At 35.3% G+C, this 21,895-nt stretch overlaps 1 protein-coding gene across 6 annotated transcripts in view; it reads right to left on the bottom strand.

Moving 5' to 3' along the window:
* Window positions 1–21,895, bottom strand: part of MARK1 (microtubule affinity regulating kinase 1) — a 160,198-nt gene that overhangs the window by 28,427 nt on the left and 109,876 nt on the right. For all 6 annotated transcript variants that reach the window (XM_008268408.4, XM_051820590.3, XM_051820589.3 and 3 more), the window contains 5 exons: window positions 20,893–20,958; window positions 17,205–17,275; window positions 11,557–11,613; window positions 8,419–8,655; window positions 8,210–8,329 (listed from right to left, as the gene is read on the bottom strand). In XM_008268408.4, the coding sequence (XP_008266630.1) occupies window positions 8,210–8,329; window positions 8,419–8,655; window positions 11,557–11,613; window positions 17,205–17,275; window positions 20,893–20,958 (551 nt within the window). The remainder of the gene's footprint in view (window positions 1–8,209; window positions 8,330–8,418; window positions 8,656–11,556; window positions 11,614–17,204; window positions 17,276–20,892; window positions 20,959–21,895) is intronic.

Here is a 21,895-nt window from a genome sequence, read left to right as displayed (position 1 = left end):
GAACATTCTTCTGAGATATAGAAAAGATGATGCTGAAATTCATATGGAAACACAGAAGACCCTGAATAGCTAAAGAAATCTTATACAACAAAAGCAAAGCCAGAAGCACAATAATACTGATATCAAGACATACTAAAGGGAAATTATAATTCAAACAGCCTAGTTCTGGTACAAAAACTGATGCACAGACCAAAAGAACAGAAAAGAAACTCCAGAAATCAACCCAAGCACCTACAACCAACTTATCTTTGACAAAGGAGCTAAAACCAATCCTGGAGCAAGGACAGTCTATTCAACAAATGGTGCTGGGAAAACTGGATTTCCACATGCAGAAGAATGAAGCAAGACCCCTACCTTACACCTTACACAAAAATCCACTCAAAATGGATTAAAATTCTAAATCCACGACCCAATACCATCAATTTATTAGAGAACAACCCTGCCCAATATTAGCACAGGTGTAGAGCTCTTGGCAAAGACCCCAGAGGCACAAGCAGTTAAAGCCAAAATTAACAAATGGGATTACATCAAATTGAGAAGCTTCTATAATGCCAGGGAAACACTCAGTAAAGTGAAGAGGCAACTGACAGAATGGGAGAAATTCTTTGCAAACTATACAACTTATAAACGATTAATAACCAGAATATATAAATAAAGAAACTCAATAACAAAACAAACAGTCCAGATAAGACATTGGCAAAGGATTTAAATAGACATTTTTCAAAAAAGGAAATCCAAATGGCCAACAGACACAAGAAAAAATATCAGGATCACTAGCTTTCAGGGAAATGCAAATTAAAACCACAATGAAGGGACAAATATCATATATTCTCCCTGATCTGTGATAACTAACAGACCGCCTAAAAGGCAATCTGAAGAAGTGAAACTGACACTTTGAGAAGCAATGACTTGAATACCTCTGGTCTTGACAGTTGAGGAACAGTTTTTTTTTTTTTTTTTTCATACTACTTGTTGAACTGTTTACTTAACTTAGAGTTAAAGATATGTTTATAAAGTCAATTGAAAATGGATCTCAGTAAAAAATAAGGGTGGGAATGACAGAGGGAGGAGAAAGAGGGGCAGTGGGTAGGGTGGAAAGAATCACCAACTATGTTCCTAAAGTTGTAATTATGAAATATATGTAGTTTGTAAATGTAAAGCTGTATAGTTCTGGCTACACTCCTATGGACTTACTTCTAAGGGTACAGTTTAAAAATTCGTGGTGGGACCCCACATCTGCTCAAGTTGGGTAGTAAAAATACCATCTTAAGTGTTAAAGTGACCATATGCATAGGATTAAGTGTCTGGTAATAATAATAGATAGAATTAAAAAGGAGTGAATTCTCCAACATGGGAAGCAGTCCACACAGTAGATTCACAGAATGACAATCACTTTAAGAGGAAATCTAACCTCTGAATCAATCCTTAAGGCATTCTGGTCTGGATGAAAAGCCCATAGGAGCATTTTAGACATAGAAAGCCAAGTTATTATGGTCAAAACTGTCCTACATGAAGGACCTTGGTTGGTGAGCCCCCAGTGGAAAGAAGCAGTCATCAAAGAATAAGGTAGTTTTCTTTGAAGGGAGAACTTTCAATTTGCTTAGGGCCTTGTCTAAATACTGATGGAGTCTGTGGATTCGAAAGGTTTCCATAGCCTAGGCAGCTTATATCAAGAGCCTCAGAGTGTTAATTGTTAAATTAACAACAGGAGTCACTGTTCACTAATTTCTCTTGCGGGACCTCTGTCCTCAAAGAGTTGTATTATAATGACGTTTAAGCACTGCAAAAGATGCATCATTCTCAGGTGCTTCTTTACAGTTAATTATGTTTCTAAAAAAAAAGAAAAGTGAAAGGAACTTCAAGATGCAATGACTTTGAACAGCCCTTGTCTGGACTGTTGAAGAACAGTTTTTTTGTTTTGTTTTGTTCTTTTTGGTGCAAATTGCTTAACTCTTTACTTAGTATAAAGTTGGTCTTCTGTGTATAAAGCTAATCAAAAATGGATCTTAGTGGAGAATGGTACTGGGAATGGGAGATGGAAGAGGAGGAGTGGAAGTGTGGGTGGGAGGTCAGGCATAGTGGGAAGAATCACTACATTCCTAAAGTTGTACATATGAAATGCATGAAGTTTGTATTCCTTAAATAAAAGGTTTCTTTGAGGAAAAAAAAAGAAAGTCAATAGGAGCCCAACACTAAGTCACAATGCTTATGTCATTTACTTTGCTTCATCTTGTCACCCAGGCATTGCATCACTGGACATCATAACTGGAACGGCAAGTACAGTACAATAAGATATTTTGGAAGAGACCACTTTCATAGGTTTTATCACCTTATATTTATAGTTGGTCTACTCTATTGTTATTCATCTCTTTCCATGCCTAATTCCTAAGTTAGGAAAACATAGCAATAAAAAAAGAAAATTGGGAAGGCAAGAGAGAATCAACACAATTTAACTTTCCTTTCTTGTTATTCTAGTCCCTAGGAATCATCAAGAGTCTACTTAGCAGTTTGTCTCACAACAGTTGTATTTCAAAGTAGAATACAAATGATCTCAGAATGAGGAAGGCGGGAAGGAAGATTTGTGTAGGGAAGGGAACATATGGAGGCTTTAACTCTATCAATTCTAAACATGAGGGTCTCTCCCAAGAATAAGACACAGAAAACAACAAAATATGGATATACCAGAGGACTTGAAAAAATTAATAGAAAATGGAATTGAAAGGTAAGTTTATTTTGGTGCAAAACTTTTTTGAAACTTATGCATAATTTTTTTCATAATATGCAATTCCAGAAACTCTTTGAAATCCTGTGTTTGATGGAGTAGAGAGATGGGGAAGGACTTGCCCTTAGTCATGTGAACCTCATGCCTAAACAATATCTCTATGGTAACCCCAAGAGTTAACATTAAAAGCCACAGAAGAAACATCCTGAGGAAATACAGGTGCTGCTTGACAGGCAAAAGCTCACACTAGTCTGAGTGGTTTCAGGCAGAGAATAAAGAATTAGGCCAATAAAATGCACCAGACATAGAAACCATTTGAATAAATTAATCTACTTCAGATTTCATTTCAGACAGCTCAAAAGAAGCAAGAAGAAAAATACATTCCAAATCTAACCGAAGAGAATTTTACTGTCAGTGAATAAAAATGATCACTTGCTAACTATAAAGAGCAATACTAGCAAAAAACTGCTTCAAATGAATTATCAAGAATTAAGCTAATTAAGCATGGGAAATACCATATACTTAGGTGCAAATTAAAAAAAAAATTATGGGATTTAGGATGGCCAGGTGGGAATATTTTTACTTAGATGTTTTTTTTTTTTTTTTAATTTTATTTATTTATTTGAGAGGTAGAGTTACAGACAGTGAGAGGGAGAGAGAGAAAGGTATTCCATCTGCTGGTTTGCTGTCCAAAAGGCCACAATGCCCAAAGCTGAGCTGATTTGAAGACAGCAGCCAGAAGTTTCTTCTGTATCTCTCATGCGGGTACAGGGGCCCAAGCAACTGGGCCATTCTCTACTGCTTTTCCAGGCCACAGCAGACAGCTGGATTGGAAGAGGACTAGAGGGGACTAGAACCGGTGCCCATATGGATGCTGACAGTGCAGGCAGAGGATTAACCTACTGCGCCACAGCACTGGCCCCTTAAATGGTTTTAATCTTTGGAGAGTATATCATATAATTCTGAATTTGTACCTAGATAGCTTTCTTTTTAAAAAATGCTTATTATTACTAATAAATTAATTGAATTTTTTGCCTGTCACTTGTATTGGGCAGAACATAATCAAGATTTTAAAGATTACTGTAACAGCAGCTGGAAAAGAAGGCATTAAAAATCCTTTTGTGGAAAGACCAAAGATGACAGAAAGAGGGCAATTAGAGGAGCTGTGCTTCAGGCTAACATTTTGCATTCCTTTGAAAGGTAATTTAGTCTATCCTGGTTAAGAGTCTGAAAAATAAAAGCAAATGTACACAAAGAAGAAAGAAAAGTTTTTCAGTTCCTCCCAATAAAAAGGCATACACACCAATATTCCAATAAATGGGGGGACATCCCCAGCAAACAGACAACACAAACCCTTTGAAAAGCATGTGTGATAAGGTCTCCTCTCAACTAGTACAATTAGGAAGAGCTGAGAGTACTCAGGTCAACAGCCTGAAAGGATTATATAATGGATGCTTAGAAGGACAAACAATTACAGGGTAAGCCAGAAAAATGGGAAACTTTCATTAACTTTATTTTCATGGAGGATAAATAATAAAATTTACAAGTATGTTTCATAAGCAACAGAAAGGTGTGTAAATTAAGAAGTTTAATAAGATAAATAGCCACATAAGATTTCTATAAATCAAATATCTGTATTAATAAAGTACATAGTGAAGACAAGAGGTTACTCTAACTAGTAATTCATAATCTTCAAGTCACATTGAAAAAGCCACATGAAGTTCTATTAGCTGTGTGACTAAGAAAAGTAATGCAAATTAAAGTGATTGTAACAAGCCATATTACTACCATTCTAGAACTTATTATATCCAATACTGTGGTAGCCAAGCTGTGGAGAGTGGTTGTATTGAAAAGCTGTGGGCTGTACACATCTCTGGCAGTGAAACAGAAGAGCTATCAGATCACTTGTACCACTTGGCCCAGTATTTCACTCTGGAGAATTTATCTAAGCATATGTTCCATGGGCGAAAACAAGTACACCATGGTATTTTTAACAAAAAACAATGGAAACGACTCAAATGTGCCACAAGCAGGGAATAGTTAATTAAATTATCATACATAAGCCAGGGAGATCAAGAAGCTATTGAAAAGGAAGGGGCTCACTCTGATGATAAAGCAGAAAGAACACTGAGAATTCTTAAGGTTAAAAAAAAATGCAGGGGATGGGTGCTGTGGCACAGTGGGTTAAGCTGCCACAGTTCTGATCCAGCTTCCTGCTATTGTGCCTGGGAAGGCAGTGGAGAATTGCCAAAGTCCTTGGGTCCCTGCACCCCATGGGACACTTGGAAAAAGTTCCTGACTCCTGGCTTTGGCCTGGCCCAGTCTCGGCAATTGTGACCATTTTGGGAGTGAACCAGTGGATGGAAGATTGATCTCTCTTTCTCTCTTTATGTTTCACCTTCTTTCTATGACTCCGCCTTTCAAATAAATAAAATATTTTTTTTAAAAAGAATGCAATACATCATGAAAGCATTATACTATATAAAAAGTTATGGTTTCACACTGAAGATGAGTGTTTTGAAAAGGGTTTTTTGGGGGGCCGGTGCTGTGGCGCAGCAGGTTAATGCCCTGGCCTGAAGTGCCGGCATCCTATATGGACACCGGTTCGAGTCCCAGCTGCTCCACTTCTAATCCAGCTCTCTGCTATGGCCTGGGAAAGCAGAAGATGTCCCAAGTCCTTGGGCTCCTGCACCCACGTTGGAGACCCAGAGGAAGCTCCTGGCTTTGGATCGGTGCAGTTCCAGCCGTTGCAGCCAATTGGGGAGTGAACCATCAGATGGAAGACCTCTCTCTCTCTCTCTGCCTCTCCTCTCTCTGTGTAACTCTGACTTTCAAATAAAAATAAATAAATCTTTAAAAAAAGTTTTTTTAATAGTTTACAGTTTAATCATTTAATAGTTTATAGATTTCACACTATAAAGCTGATTATCAGCTTTATTAAGTTGGTATGAAAATAAAAATGAAGACTAATATAATTTTTGAAGTCACTGATATTTCAAGGGGAACTTTTAAAAATATTTTATATTTATATTCTTATTTAATATTTATATTATTTTATTTATTTATCTTTATTATTATTATTTATTTTTATTTTATATGTATATTCTTTTGAGAGACAGAGAAACATGCAAGTGAGCTCTCCTCCACAGGTTCACTTCCAAATGCTTGCAAAAGCCCAGGGACAGGGATTTGGGAATTCAATCCACATCGCCTACTTGAGTGGCAGGAATCCAACTACTTGAGCCATCATCACTGCCTTCCAGGGTCTGCACTGGGAAGCTCAATTCAGAAGCCTGAGCCTAGTATCAAACCCAGGTGCTCCAATATGGGATTACTGACAGCTTAGGGGACATGTCAAATGCCAGTCTCCAAGTGGAGTTTCTTAAGGCCTGGTGTAAGTTTTTTTTTTTTTTTTTTTTTTTTTAAATGGTGTCAGGTTTCTTTGAAAAGTCATTTCTGGGAATTGTGAAGTACACAATGATATCTGCAATATTATGAAAATATTTCTAATGTGCACTCCTAGTTCTATGGCTGAAAAAAATTAGTTTTGATAAGCTGGAACAGGAGGTTCCAGGCTATATTCAATTACACCACCTTAAGTTTCAGATGGTCACATGTTTTAACAGGAGTAATTTAACTTTTAAATTCAACTAATTCTAATATTGTAATCCTCAGTGTTTTAATGCTAAGAATGAAAGACTAAAATATTTGGCTATGTTAACCATCTTTAAGACAGAAAAGTACATCTCATCAACTACCCCCAGTGACTTATAAGATACAGTACCGAAATAATTTTTTTTAGAGATTTATTTATTTACTTGAAAGTCAGAGTTACACAGAAAGAGCAGGAGAGAGAGAGAGAGGTATTCCATCCACGGTTCCCTGCCCAAATGGCTGCAACAGCCAGAGCTGTGCCTATCTGAAGCCAGGAACCAGGAGCTTCCTCTGGATCTCCCATCCGGGTATGGGGCCCAAGGATCTTGGCCATCCTCCACTGCTTTCCCAGGCCATAACAGAGAACTGGATAGGAAGTGGAGCAGCTGGGACTCGAACTGGCACCCATATGGGATGCCGGCACTGCAGGCAGTGGCCTTACACACTACACCACAGTGCTGGCCCCACCCAAATAATTTTTGCATGTTCTTTTTGCTCTGCTCATTAGCTAAGCTGCTGCTTTACCTTTGGCTGTCCTATTAAGTGACACTCAGGTAAAGTGGGTTTCTACGATAAAAGTGAATGAAAAAGTAGGCTTAAGAGCCTAATGTTCTCTAAAGTTCAGCAATTTTAGAACTGACACAAGAGTCAACAATTCTACCTTTTCAACTGTTTCACACAATCTTCTGTCAATCATAATGGAGAGTAAGCTTAGAAAAGCAGGGATACACAGGGAGCTTTTTGCCACACATGTTCTCCGTTAAACCATTTCTAACATATCCTTTTACTCTTGTAGAAGAAACACAAAATCATAAGGAGGAACTAATCACATTAAACACAAAATCCAGTTAAAAACAAAAAAGGGGAAGAGTAATTGATACACTGATACAAAGCATTTAAAATAACTTCCCAGTGGAAGTCACCATTCCTTAATTTCCATCAAAGCATACTGTATTTTTCAGTGGAAAAAAAAAAATTTGTGGAAATAAAAATACAGAGCCCAAAGTAATCTGAGAGCTCTGTGCACAGGGATGGCTCAGTATAAGGCTGCCTCCTAACGAGCATGGACTCCATACCAGAGAGCCCCATGGCTACACTAAAAAAGTACAGTTTAACTGAGGTTAACTCTGAATTGTCTACCCTTTTTATTAAGGCAAATAAAAGAAGGCAAAAAAGCATTAATGAAAAATGCACCCTGAGTCTCTGCAATTAACTTAGTATAGGGCAAAATACCACTCTTAAACACATATGGACAAAATACTTAAACAGGCTTTTCTGATTGCCATGTTTTTGCTTACGGAACTTCTGCTAATACTTGGCTGAAACACACTTAGTAAATTAATAATGGTGTCTATTACTATAAATAGGCTCACATCTGGAATGTATGGCGCTTAACATAACAGCTTGTCAGAAATGAAATAACCATTTCCAGTATGTTCTCCTTAAATATTTATAAGTGTTCTGTACTGATATTAAGAGGTTTCTAAGAGATTCTCCAATTTCAGATATACTCAGGAAGCATTCACTGGATTAGAGTGGTTTTTTTTTTTTTTTTACTAGCTTCTTTTATCTTTAAAATATTTACTGATTGGCAATAAGGTTTTAGTGTTGAACCAAGCTATTTCTGGCAAAGGCTAGGCTTTTTTTCCTCCTTTTACCAAAAGTTGATTTTACCCCTTTTTGGGGGCATCTTAAAATTTAATACTTTACTACAGGAGAAACAAAAGGCAAATTAAATGACTTGGCAATTTTCTCTAAAAAAATAGGAAAAAAATGTTCTTCAGTTTCTGGAATATTTTAATTGGCTAACTTTAAGTAAAAAAAATTACTTACTTCCAAGCTGCCTCTCTTTATTGGATTCAGCACTAATAATTTCTTCAGGAGATTTTCACAGTCTGTGGACATATAGAAGGGAATACGGTACTTCCCTCGTAAGACTCGCTCCCGCAGCTCCTTAAAATGGTATAAGAAAGCACATATAATTGGCTTTTGAAATTGTTGTCTTTGTGGATAAAAATATTAGGAATAAATTTAGCTGATACCTTTAGGTTCTGGCCATCAAAAGGCAGAGAGCCACTCACTAATGTATAGAGAATGACGCCAAGACTCCATACATCCACTTCAGGCCCATCATACTTCTTCCCTTGGAATAACTCTGGAGCAGCGTAGGGGGGGCTTCCACAAAATGTGTCCAATTTGTTCCCAACTGTAAATTCATTACTAAAACCAAAGTCAGCAATTTTAATATTCATGTCAGCATCAAGAAGAAGATTTTCAGCCTAAGAGGGAAATAATAAAAAGGACAATGTAAAAAGCCTACACAGAGTAAAAATATTTGTCAAAATTGCTGGGCTCTAATTTCCAAATCTAACATCAAGTTTAGAAGTCCTGTATGGTACTTCAGTGTGTAACTGTCCAGAATTACAATAGGAGAATTTTAAGACCTGGAAAACGAAAGGTCTCATTTCAATATGCATACACAACTATTTAAGAAAAGTTATTTAAAACCTATTTTCTTTCATAGATGAGAAACATCCTGGAAGTGTACCTTATAGATGGCCTAGAGAATGTAAGCCAACCTGACAGCAATCCACTTTGGACTTAAACCAACAAGTTTACCCAAAGGAGCTCCAATTAATAGAGTACCAAGGGTTAAAGCAAGCCTTGGGGGTCTATCTAAAAAATGACAGCCAGTCAAGAGTTCCTGTGAATACTGAATTCATTGCTTTGTCTTCTCTTGTAGAATGTTTTCCCAACAAAGTACTGCTTAAGGAAAACAAAACAAAGTAAGGCAACTTCCATTAGATCCTGTCAGTTTTAAGCTTCCTTTTACTGTCTAAAACTAGATTCTCTGCTGGAAGTAATATTATGCAGAAATCACTAAATGCTGCCCTCTTTGCTAAAAACACTGGTTCTATTCTAAAATCCTTTTTTTTTTTTTTTAGGTTTTTTGTTTGTTTGTTTGTTTTTTGACAGGCAGAGTGGACAGTGAGAGAGAGAGACAGAGAGAAAGGTCTTCCTTTGCCGTTGGTTCACCCTCCAATGGCCGCCGCGGCCGGCGTGCTGCGGCCGGCTCACTGCGCTGATCCGATGGCAGGAGCCAGGTACTTATCCTGGTCTCCCATGGGGTGCAGGGCCCAAGCACTTGGGCCATCCTCCACTGCACTCCCTGGCCACAGCAGAGAGCTGGCCTGGAATAGGAGCAACCGGGACAGAATCCGGCGCCCTGACCAGGCCTAGAACCCGGTGTGCCGGCGCTGCAAGGCGGAGGATTAGCCTAGTGAGCCGCGGCACCGGCCTATTCTAAAATCCTAAAACAGAATCACTCAAAGAAAAATTTTAACGTGCTTTTTGTAAATACAACTTGTTCAATAAAAGACTTACTTTTGTACATGCTTTGTTTCAAAGTCTGTTACAACTGATAAAAAGACTAACAAACTTACAAGTCACTTGTAGATATGCTTTATCAGGTTCCAAATAAGAGTAAAATAACATGAAAACCAGAGTTTTCTATTTCACTGGAGGTTCCAACAGTCACAAGAACAGGCACAACGCCTACTATCACTAGCTTCCTTCATGCCTCCTTGTCTTTATTTTTTTATGGTATACCACGTTAGGATATTTGTCTTCATTTTGTTTTAGACAATGGAGACACAATATAGCACCCAAAAATATGCAATAAATAAAATATCTGGTATTACTTGTGGCATAAATATAATAAGAGCACATAAATTTGGGAGATTTATATTAGATGATAACATGTGGAATGTGTGACAAAACTAGGTTTTATTGATGTTCTCACATAAGGACCTGGTCGTTGTAAATTTCTGAGGCCACCTGTGAGCAAGCTGGGCTTTTCTCAGTCTATCTAAAACTGGCAGTTATCAAAGCACTTACCCTGCTTCAGAAGAAAAGAGCTATAGCAGGGTATCAGGTCCCCTAGGACCACATAAGACTTTTTCCACTGTACTGGAGGGAGAACCCAAGGTGTTGAACATGATTTTTATTTATTTATTTTGCAGATTTTTCACATAAGAAATGAGCTAATAAACTGGGAGTCAAACACAAGAGGTGGCTAAACAGTCCTCTTCTTTGTCTAAGTGATTAAAATAACCAAGGAATATAACTAAGAAACAGAAAAATGTGGAGGGGGCTGGCGCTGTGGCGTAGTGGGTAAGGCCGCCACCTGCAGAGCTGGCATCCCATATGAGTGCCAGTTCGAGTTCCAACTGCTCTACTTCTGATCCAGCTCTCTGCTATGGCCTGGAAAAGCAGTACAAGATGGCCCAAGTCCTTGAGCCCCTGACCCAGCGAGGGATACCCAGAGGAAGCTTGAGGCTACCGGCTTTGGATCAATACAGCTCCAGTCATTGTGGCCAATTGGGGAGTGGATGGAAGACCTCTCTCTCTTTCTCTCTGCCTCTCCTTCTCTCTCTGTGTAGCTCTGACTTTCAAATAAATAGATAAATCATAAAAAAAAGGACAACGTGGAGCAGTAGAAAATTTGCATGCTCAGAAAAATAGAGCAAAATACAGGATTAGTCTTTTGAACTGTTTAGTACAGGATTTTCAAATATAACACAAATTGGTGTTGCTATGACACCAGCAGTGGGAAAAGAAGAAGAAATAGGTAAGGAATAATGCAAGTTAAATTTGGAAAATTTGAGTAAAAGGAAGAGACTTAAACATTCCATTAACAAACAAACCCAAGAAAAAAAACCCACCTATTTGGCCATAATCATTTTCACTATTAAACATTTTTTATTCTAAGTATGCTAGTTTATACTAATTATATGCATTTAATGCTTTTAACAACATTTAAAAGCTTTCCTTCTTTTACCTTTAAGTATTGAACAAACACTGGTTCTTATATCAAACAGAGTTGGATCTTGCTTCTGATTAAATAGAATTTCAAGCTTTTAGGTTGGGGACAAAGTTTCATATCTATCGGTTCAAACAAGCTAATTAATGAGTCAAATCCTCTAACCTTTGATGCTAGAAAACTTCTTGATCATATTTTCTTCATTTGCTCAGTAAAAATATGGCCTTTCATAAAGCTGCTATGAGGAGTAAATAAAATTATTCTGTACATTGTCTGGCACAATCAGACAACCACTAAGACTGTTCTAATATTAAATTTCTGATAATAAGAACTTTGGGTTACAAAAGCAGTGGCTTACCTTAAGATCACGGTGAACAATGCACTTCTGATGACAATACTGTACAGCAGATACAATCTGAAATAAAAAATTTGGCAAGAAAGTCACAATTATTTTATAGCAGAAACATTTTACTTTCTCCTAATTCCCACTTAAAACTGGGACAAATTATTGAGATTTTAAAGTAATATTTAACAATTTTACTATTCCTTTCATTTAGAAAACTACAGACATTAAAGTGATCAAACTTATGCTTCTAAATGTAGAAATGTGGAAAATAATATTCTACTAAAAATACACAGAAAATTTCTTAGTCAGATTTTGTAAATATTTTGTTTGGGTTATAACATTTCTCCCTTTATAAGACTGAATGTGTTCAATTTATAGTTTTGGTCAAATGGCTTATTACAGTGTTGGAATAAGAGCTTTGACACATGTGAATTAGTATTTCAAGACAGTCAGCTCAAGTTAAAAAAAGCAAAATTCTGTTCTAGTAATTATTTAAAGTGTGCTCAGGACATATTTCTTTGGTGAGGCCATTTTACTAAGAACTTATCGATGAAGTATTTATCAACATCCTATATTTGTTCACATATTAAACAGGAAAATTTTGAGCCTTAAAAAGAAACCCAATTATCACAAAAGGGAAAAATGAAATTAAATTTTAGATCTCTTAATAATTTAGTTGGGCAAAGTATTCTGATCTGTGACTAGATTTTGCATGCAACTGTAATTTTTAACCATTACACAGGGTTCTGTAAGGGGCAAGGGTTGAATAGGGAAGAACTCAATAGTTTAAAGGCCAAAAATATAAATGAGAAATAAATTATAGATAATTTTATGATAATTATTACATAAAGTGCAAAAATGAAAAGAGTCTGCTAGCTAATTAAGGGCTATTTTGTACCCATCATTATATCTGATGTGTATCAGTATGACCATTTTAATGCAAAGCAGAACATTCAATTCTATAGATTAAGTATAAACATAGTTTGAAAATTAAATGTTGGACATTTACAAATGGAGATGAATTTTTTTAAAGTTTAAAAGTAATGTGGGCTGGTGCCGTGGCTCACTTGGCTAATCCTCCACCTACGACACCGGCACCCTGGGTTCTAGTCCCAGTTGGGGCGCTGGGTGCTAGTCCCGGTTGCTCCTCTTCCAGTCTAGCTCTCTGCTGTGGCCTGCGAGGGCAGTGGAGGATGGCCCAGGTGCTTGGGTCCCTGCACCTGCATGGGAGACCAGGAGGAGGTACCCGGCTCCTGGCTTCCAATCGGTGCAGCACCAGCCATAGTGGCCATTAGGGGAGTGAACCAACGGAAGGAAGACCTTTCTCTCTCTCTCTCTCACTGTCTATAACTTTCTCTCTCTCACTGTCTAACTCTGCCTGGCAAAAATAAATAAATTAATTAATTAAAAAAATAAAAGTAATGTGAGTATGACCGTGCTAATAGGAATATGGATGCAAAAAAAAAAATCAAAGTAGAACTGAAGCTGACATTTCCAATGTATATTAAAATGGTTCAAAGATAGAAAAGAGTTCAAAAATAAAATTATAAACACATGAGTAATATATAATTCAATTAAATACATTGGACTCAACATTCAGTTTATCGAGTACCTGCTATGTGCAAGAAAATGTGGTTGCTAGGAGAGCACAAAAATGAATACTACATGAAACCTGCCCTTAAGGGGTTCATAATCTGATAGAGAAGAGAAAACATGTATGTGAATAACTATAATACAAGAAAAAATGCAGAAGCAGAGGTACAAAAAAGTGAAAAGAATCATAAAAAATAAAGAAAAATTTTAGGTGGAAATGCCTCCTAGAGTAGGTGCATTTGATCTAAGCCATCTTTGAGTAGCAGCAATAGTTTAAATGTTACAATATTTTAGAATGTGGACTTCTGGGGATGGGGGATGGGGGTAAGGTGGTAAAACGCATTAACATTTCCTCCCAAAAGTAAGTGGGAAATGGTGAAAGTGGCAATCAAATCTTGACAGATGGGTTAGTAAAGACCTTGAATTTCAAACTAAACAAATATTGCAGAACCACTGAATGTTTTGTGAGAAGGTAACTGAACGAGTAAGATCAGTTTGAAGTGTGAGTCCCCTAAATACAAAAGAACCTAACTATAAATATTTATAGTATTAGTTTTCTTAAGCATTATACTTCAAAATTATAATAGCCAATATTCATTAAATTATAACCATTAGTCAAAATAACTATATATTTTATCTTATATATTTATTGGATGTACTATTATGGACTATGGCATTCCATCTTTCAGGCTATTTTTGAATCATAGATGTTAGAAATTTTCCACTAATGGTATTCCCTTTACAAGCTACATATTTGTATGATACAGTGAAGGCATGCTACAGATAGTGGTAAGGATTTGGTTTCTAAACGCTACCTGAGTCCATGCATTTCACATTAGGCAGAATGGTCTCTATAAAGTTTTTTTTTTTTTTTTTTTTTTAAGGCAGAGTGGACAGTGAGAGAGAGAGACAGAGAGAAAGGTCTTCCTTTACCGTTGGTTCACCCTCCAATGGCCACTGCAGTCAGCGCACCACACTGATCTGAAGCCAGGAGCCAGGTGCTTCTCCTGGTCTCCCATGCAGGTGCAGGGCCCAAGCACTTGGGCCATCCTCCACTGCACTCCTGGGCCACAGCAGAGAGCTGGACTGGAAGAGGGGCAACTGGGACAGAACCCGGCGCCCCGACTGGGACTAGAACCCGGTGTGCCAGCACCGCAGGCGGAGGATTAGCCTAGTGAGCCACGGTGCTGGCCTCTACGAAGTTTTATAGGCATTTATGGAATCAAAAGTTTACTGTACTTTAAGGCTTTAAGAATGGAAAGAAAATTAGAGAATGCTCTGTACTAAGCATGCATTTCCTCCTTACTCATGACCTCTGAGTTAGTATTCAAATGTGGTAATTTACAGTAATACCACACTTGTCTTGCAGGGTACAACTTCTGCCATGAATGGAGTTCTGGCCTCTGCCTAACTGCAAGAATTCTCATTCACAAGCCTATGTTTTTCTGCATTATTCTATGGCGAGGCCTTCCCAGTTAAAAATACCATGTGCCTCCATAGATAGGACAGAGGAATTTCATGTGATCTATCATGGATCTTGAAATCATGACTTACAATCACCCTGCATTGACCAGACAGTCCTGTGTTTTCCAGTGAGCTGCAGTTGTTGGGGTTACTATGTGATTACTTTTCAGCGACTCAAGAATTAACTATGCTTGAAGTAGTAGGTTGATATTGGAAGGGCTGAAACAATACTATTTTTTTCTCAGGCCTAAAATCTTAAGGAATACAGAAGCACTGTATGGGCAAGGTTGCTAAAGTGCTGTTAAACTGCCCTTAGTATCTTGGTAAATCTAATAGGAGGGTGAAGGACATACACAATAGGTCTTCACAAAGGTCCTGGAAAATGCCTATTATATAAAAAAAGCAATGCATCAATTTCAAAAGATTTTGGCACCACAATAAACTTAAAAGTACCTCAAAAATAAATTTAAAAATAAACATAACCTTTAGTTAGATAACTAAAAAATGTGTTTGTGTGTATGTGTGTGTGTGTGTATCCCTGGTTTCCAAAAACGTTAGTTACCTTTCTTGTTTTGAGGGAACATACATAGATATTAAATATTTATAATAAATAATTATAAAAATTTTCTATTGTTTTACATTTGAAAAAGCATTCATCTGGTACTTAACTCCCGAAATATCAAAACAATTTAGGTTTTATTTAAAAAAACAAGACAATTTTAGTTATTATTTAAATCTATATGAAAATATCTCCACCTTAACCTCTCATCCTGCTCCACTCCACCACCAGAGATAATAGGCTCTTTAAAATAGCAGTCATTTTCAGCTTTTCTAATGGCATAGAGTATCTCAAATTTTCTAGACATGGTATGTCTTCAACAAGTAAACTTTTCAAAAAGTAGACACAGCTGAATAAAAATATATGGGTAAGTAGTGACAGCAATAATCTTTAAAATATAAATTAAGATTTTTGTTAGAATATTTAATGCTAATTGGAATTTTCTTGCTGGTTCTGCTAGTAACTAAAACCACTGTAACTGATTTTGAAAATAGAGTGATATTTAGAGTGATATAGTGCTTTACTTAAGTGCCAGTTTGGACTCCCAACCCAGGATAGGGAAAAATTAAATAGGAAGTGGCTGAATACCATTCAGTTTCTTAATACTGCCTTCCTCATTGCCATAATGTCTTTACCTTCTGCTATTCTAATATGGATACTTTTAGCAATCTATCCTAATAAATGGGCAATAAATGTCCAAAAGAGTAGTAATTCTGTGATATATGCACAACAGAGGCTTCACAAAACAAACGCACGCACTCCACAGTCAGTTTGAAAATGCTACTCCAAAGGATTTTTTTCCTCCCATCCCATTGAGTACTCTCTTGGTTGCCTGACATGTTAACATACATATAAATATCTTAACAGAAGATTTTAGGTAAGTATTCAGTGTTTTCCAAACCTACTGATTTACAGAATCCCTTTAATTACAGAATTAGAGTTAAGAGGTACTGAGCCACTTTTAAACGAAAAACTGAAAGTTTAATGATAAAGAGTTAAGTTGTCTGTTGAAACATAAATTTTATGAAGTATTTACAACTCATAAATTTGCCATTTCTATAGTAATTTATAAAGTATGCTTATTTGAGGGGCCGGCGCTGTGGTGTAGCAGGTAAAGCCACCACCTGCAGTGGCAGCATCCCATATGGATGCCGGTTCAAGTCCTGGCTGCTCTATTTCTGATCCAGCTTTCTGCTATGGCCTGGGAAAGCAGTAGAAGATGGCCCAAGTCCCTGAGTCCCTGCACCCACATGGGAGACTGGGAGGAAGTTCCTGGATCCTGCCTTCGGAATGGCAAAGTGCCGACTGTTGCGGCCAACTGGGGAGTGAACCAGTGGATGAAAGACCTCTCTCTTTTTTTCTCTCTCTCTCTGCCTCTCTCTCTGTGTATCTCTGACTTTCAAATAAATATATAAATCTTAAATAAAGTATGCTTATTTTTATGATTCTAGCCCTAAAAATTAAAAAAAAAACCTGGATGAACTTAAATTGCCTTTATTTTATTATTTCTATAACAAGTTATATTCAAGTTGACCTGGAAATATGAGTATGTCACCATATTCTGCTGTCACATCAGGTTCCTATCAGGCTAAATAAAATTGACCATATATTTTAAATCCATAAAATAAGTTTTAATACCAAAACACCTTTAATTATAAAATAATAGAATCATATCTTTAAACAGTATGCTGCATACAAGGAGCTAATAATATTTGACAATAATCATTGGATAAAGCATCAAAGGATGAAATAATTCTTTTCTTATTTCAGTTTAGTCTATATTTCTAAGAGATAACAAGGTAAATCTCATAAAAAATCACTTTATTATGACCATCTAAAATAATGATCTGCAACTCTTTTAAATTTAAATTCAAGAAGAAGACAGTTTTTAACTTTATGAGGGGGGAGTTCCATTCTTAAAATGTATAAGAAGGCAGCAATTATTCTTTTGAAAATACCATATACTCTGAAGTCCAGTTTTTGATACTTTTATTGTACAACACTAAAAATATCAGCAAAACAAAATTGAAACTACTTTCCATACCTGCCTAAATTTTGCACGGGCCTCTTTCTCTTTCATTCTTCCATGGGCAACTAAGTAATCAAATACTTCACCTGAATCAAAAAGGTAAAGCAAGTAGTAAAATATACATAGATTTTTGGTTAACAATATACGCAATGTCAAGTTTTTGCCTAGTTTTTAAAGAAACCTTCAGCCTACAACTTTCTGTCTATGTAATTTGACAACTAACACATGAATAGAAAAAAAGGAAAAAATACACATAGAATTGAGTATCTGCAGCAGCTTATGACTTAGCAAAACTCTTAAAAAATCATAAAAATACAACCAAGAAAACTTATCTTCTGCTTTCCAGAATTATGTAAAAATAGAGTCAATTCTTTATTATCTATTCCAATTAAGGGAAGCCACACCATTAGAAATCAAAAATTATATTTGGCTTTGTATTTAGGCCTTTCAAACAAAATTAAAAAGTCACACCATGTTGGATAGCTCTTTTCAAGTCTACCTTCTGTGCAGTCTGGGTCACATTTCATTTCACTACATCCAACACATTGATTTCTATTTTTTTTCTTTTCTATATCCCAATTATGCTTGCTCTCACTCCATTCAATTAATATATTTTGGTAGCTAATTACAAATTATACATAAGTAAATTTTCTTGTATGTATCTCTGCTACTTCAAATGAACTACAAAACTGCCTGAACATCACCATTGCATCCATAGGTAACTTATATCCCCATCTCCAGGGCACAATACTTGTTGAAATAATTTAAAAGTAGCTAGAAACTACAGAAAATTTCTATTGGATCATTTTTCTCCAGTAAGTAAGAGTTTTAAAATGACAGTCCTTGTTTACAATATCAAAACCAAAATACTATTTTAATGTAAGGACAAAATTTACATTTGTAGCCTATAATTTATATAACTTACAAAACAGCTTAAAGAGCTCTTATAAAGTACAGTAAAGTGGTTAAAAATTCAGATTTTAAAATCAGATAAATTAAATCTCATTTAATCCTAAGTAGCTACTGGGAAACATTATGAAGATTTGTTAACTTCAATAAGTCTCAGTTTCTACCTACAATCTACTTACATGGCTACTGTGAGGATTAAATGAAATAATGCATGTGCCTAGCACAGTGACTGGCATATAGTAAGCACTCAATAAATGATATATTTGTATGTAGGAATATGGATATAATACATATGCATGCAATATAGACCCTAGGATATAAGCAAAATATTAGAAATCAAACACATAATGAATATTTCAGATGAAACTGATACATCTACAATGTTGAACAGTATATTATTATATCAAGCATATTTAAGTGATCAAATGAGATAACAGAGAAATGAATGGATGTTCTATTTTATTTATCAAAGTAGTTAATACTAGATATGTATTAATAGTTGTTAATTCCAGTTAACCTACCAGAGAACTTAATTCTGGATATGTGAATTTAGGTCAGAAAATACATATAGAAGGGTTAAAAAATTTAGATCTACTCTTAAGTTCTGCCTGGAGCATTCCTGCTTTGACATTTATGTAACTCAGTCCTTCACTTCTCACACATTGCTTGTGTATAATTTTCTTCTGCAAATATAATGTAATCTTCCTAAGGGTTGGACTTTGTCTCTGCTCACCCACGTATTCCAAGTACTTAGGATATTACCTAGTACATCAAACTCATCTAGCAAACATGGTTCACATGAATGAAAAAAAAAGGAATAAACACATCACCCCACAAAGAGTTGTCCGTGACACCTACTTTTAATACGTTCCTTGGCACTAAACATGGTTCAAAATCATAAAACATTTCCCTGATTTCCTAATCTCTGAAGATCTCTGCTTCATCAGAGAGCCAGAATCAACTGATCAACTCCTGGCAAAGAGGCATTTATCTGACTCAGCTGTTGCTCATGCCAGATTTCCTGTGTGCATGTCCGATTCAATCTCTATCTAGAAATTCCAGAGGAAAGATATCCAGTGTTTTATTTTGCAGAGTAACCTTGCTATTTATGCATTAAAAGGGCAAGAAGATGATCCTAGATTTATTGCCACAGAACCATGATGGTTTTTGTTAGAGAAGAAAGAAAACCCAGTCAGTAGGAATCAGAATTCAGTGCGGAACCAACTGGTTTGGGCTGAATTCCAGTACCTTCTCTCTGCAGTAATTCTAACTATGCTACTGAAGGAGCAGGAGCAGGAATGACCCTGTAGGCTCTGCATGACTCCAGCCATTGCTCCGCTTCATTAGCATCAATACAGAGTTGACTGTACTTACCACTAACTGTTACATCAGTACACATATCAATATTAACACAGCCTTGCCACAGTGGACCTTTATAAAAACAGGAGTGTCCACAGTCTCTTAGCATTCCATAATTTCTCAAATCAAAGTATGTCTAGGCTCCTTCTCACTAAAAGGGAAGAGTCTAACTGGATTAAAAATAATTTTTAGAGTTCCCACGCTGACAGTCTCTTACAAAAATCTAACTCAAGAATAAAAAAAGAGAAATAGCTTATGTAGTATTTGCATGTCTGTTAGTTTTATTACAGACCTATATTTTATATAAATTTGTGTAGCTATGTTAATGTAATTTTAAATCTTCTAATATTAAACATTAATGACACAGGTTAAGTGAAAAACAAAACTACATTCAAATATTTTTAGGGTGGAAAGAAGCTTTGCAAAAAGCATATACACTAAAATATTTAACCTGAATAAAAAACTGAAAAAAAGATTAAATATAATTTGTAATAAATTTTTTCACAAATGTAAGATTATAAAATATATAATTTAGATATAAAATAAGCTAAAATTATTTTAGTTTATATGAAATCTGGATCACCATTAAAAATCGATAAATGTTATTAGCTAAAAGGGCAATAATAACACCAAGCTTTTTTCTATTTAGCAAAAAGCCAAATTTCTGCTGCCTTTTCTCTTTTTCAAAAATTGCTCAAATTATCTGTACCCTTCGAGCTTTCCTTTCGGTATTCAGCTTTTTAATTTTTTTTTAAGTAATTAAATGATTGAACTATAAATTGCAAACATGTTTCTGAAAATTTTATCTCTGACTTAAGGGTAGAGGACAAAAACAATTTTCTACTACATATCAGCATGTTAAAGTCATTCCTATTTTTGACACTATTATGTCAAAATATGTATTATATTCTACTGTAAATATATCTATCTCCTTGTCAACCAAGTCTTATAATTTATATACATCAATATTTGTTTAATTTAAAGATTCCATGGGTAATTTTCAAAATGTATATATGAGAACTTTCCATATACGAACAATCAAACAAGCATGTGACCTTGAAAAACATTTTACTATAGACTATTAAATATATTGTGCATTTGAGATTCCCTGCTCATAGCCAAGAGCTACCAACCACATTATATTATAATAATAATTAGATGAAAAAAATCAAAGCATTCAAAAGGTGATAATACAAATTTAAAGTTTCAAAAAATATCCAAAACAATTTTTAAATAAACCAAAAGCTTTACTTATAATGTAGGATCAAAAAGGTCTTGAAAGTAAACACTGACTTTTCCATAAGGTATAATTTAAAGGCATTTTAATAAAAGCAGATTCATTAACATCACTGAAGAAATAAACGTCATAATGAAACTACATGTTAGTAATTATAAGTTTCGTCAAAGAGAACTTTCCAGTCCCTCTCATCCTTACCCCCACTCGCGTATTCCATGACTAAATAGAGGGTCTTCTCTGTTTCAATAACTTCAAACAATTTTACTGAAAAATAGAGAAATAATGCTATAATTGTTAACACAGATTGGATATGCTTTAAGAAAATCTAAGGTAATACTAAGCCAGTGGAAAACTTGGGACTGGGTAAAAATACTAATTATAATTAAAAGAAAAAAAAAAAAACTCCAAGGGTTATTTTGCCTATGGAGGAAAACAACTTACCACAACATTACTTGAAACCATCTTCTTGAATAAAAGAGTTAAGTTTCTGGGACTAAAGAACTATTACTACTTTTCGCAATTAAAAATAAGACAACAAAAAAAATCTTAAAACCAGAATGATAGAATTTTAACTAAAGCTTAAAAGAGATCATGTTATAATGAGCTATTAGATAATGTTAAATAATTTCTGGTTTAGAAACAAAAATTTTATATTCATATGATATAAAAGTTTCTGACTTAAACTACTAACTTACTAGACATAAATGGTTAAAATTATTTACCACAAATAATCATGTTAATAAATATAATACAGATAATATTTATAATAGTCTAAGTTACAAGTGATTAAAAATAAATTTTTAAAGAAGGGACTTCTTATAATCAAATGATTCCATTTTATATCTGATCAATTATCTTATTTGTAAAGACAGAAAGAAAATCAGAACTTATTAAAACAAATTTACTAAAATTGAAATTAAATCTTTATTTTCTTTAAAATTCAAATACTTTGTCTATAAAGTATGATCAAATCCAGATGCCTATTATAAAAATATCTGGAATTCATTTCTTATAAATGCCTGTTGCAAGTGATTTGTAGGTACAGAGATTTAGTAAGGAGATATAAAAACATATTTGTGCACATTAGCCCCAAATCATTTCTATATTTTACTGAAAACAAGAAGATAGCAACATAGTAAGAAACAGCAATTGTAGTCTTCAGTTAATTTCTTTATAATTTACTTTTATTCAAAGTATCATT

This window comes from Oryctolagus cuniculus, chromosome 13 (genome assembly GCF_051225735.1).
Source record: "Oryctolagus cuniculus isolate XC-2025 breed Fujian yellow rabbit chromosome 13, ASM5122573v1, whole genome shotgun sequence".
NCBI lineage: Eukaryota > Metazoa > Chordata > Mammalia > Lagomorpha > Leporidae > Oryctolagus > Oryctolagus cuniculus.
This window is presented reverse-complemented; position numbering and strand designations above follow the sequence as displayed.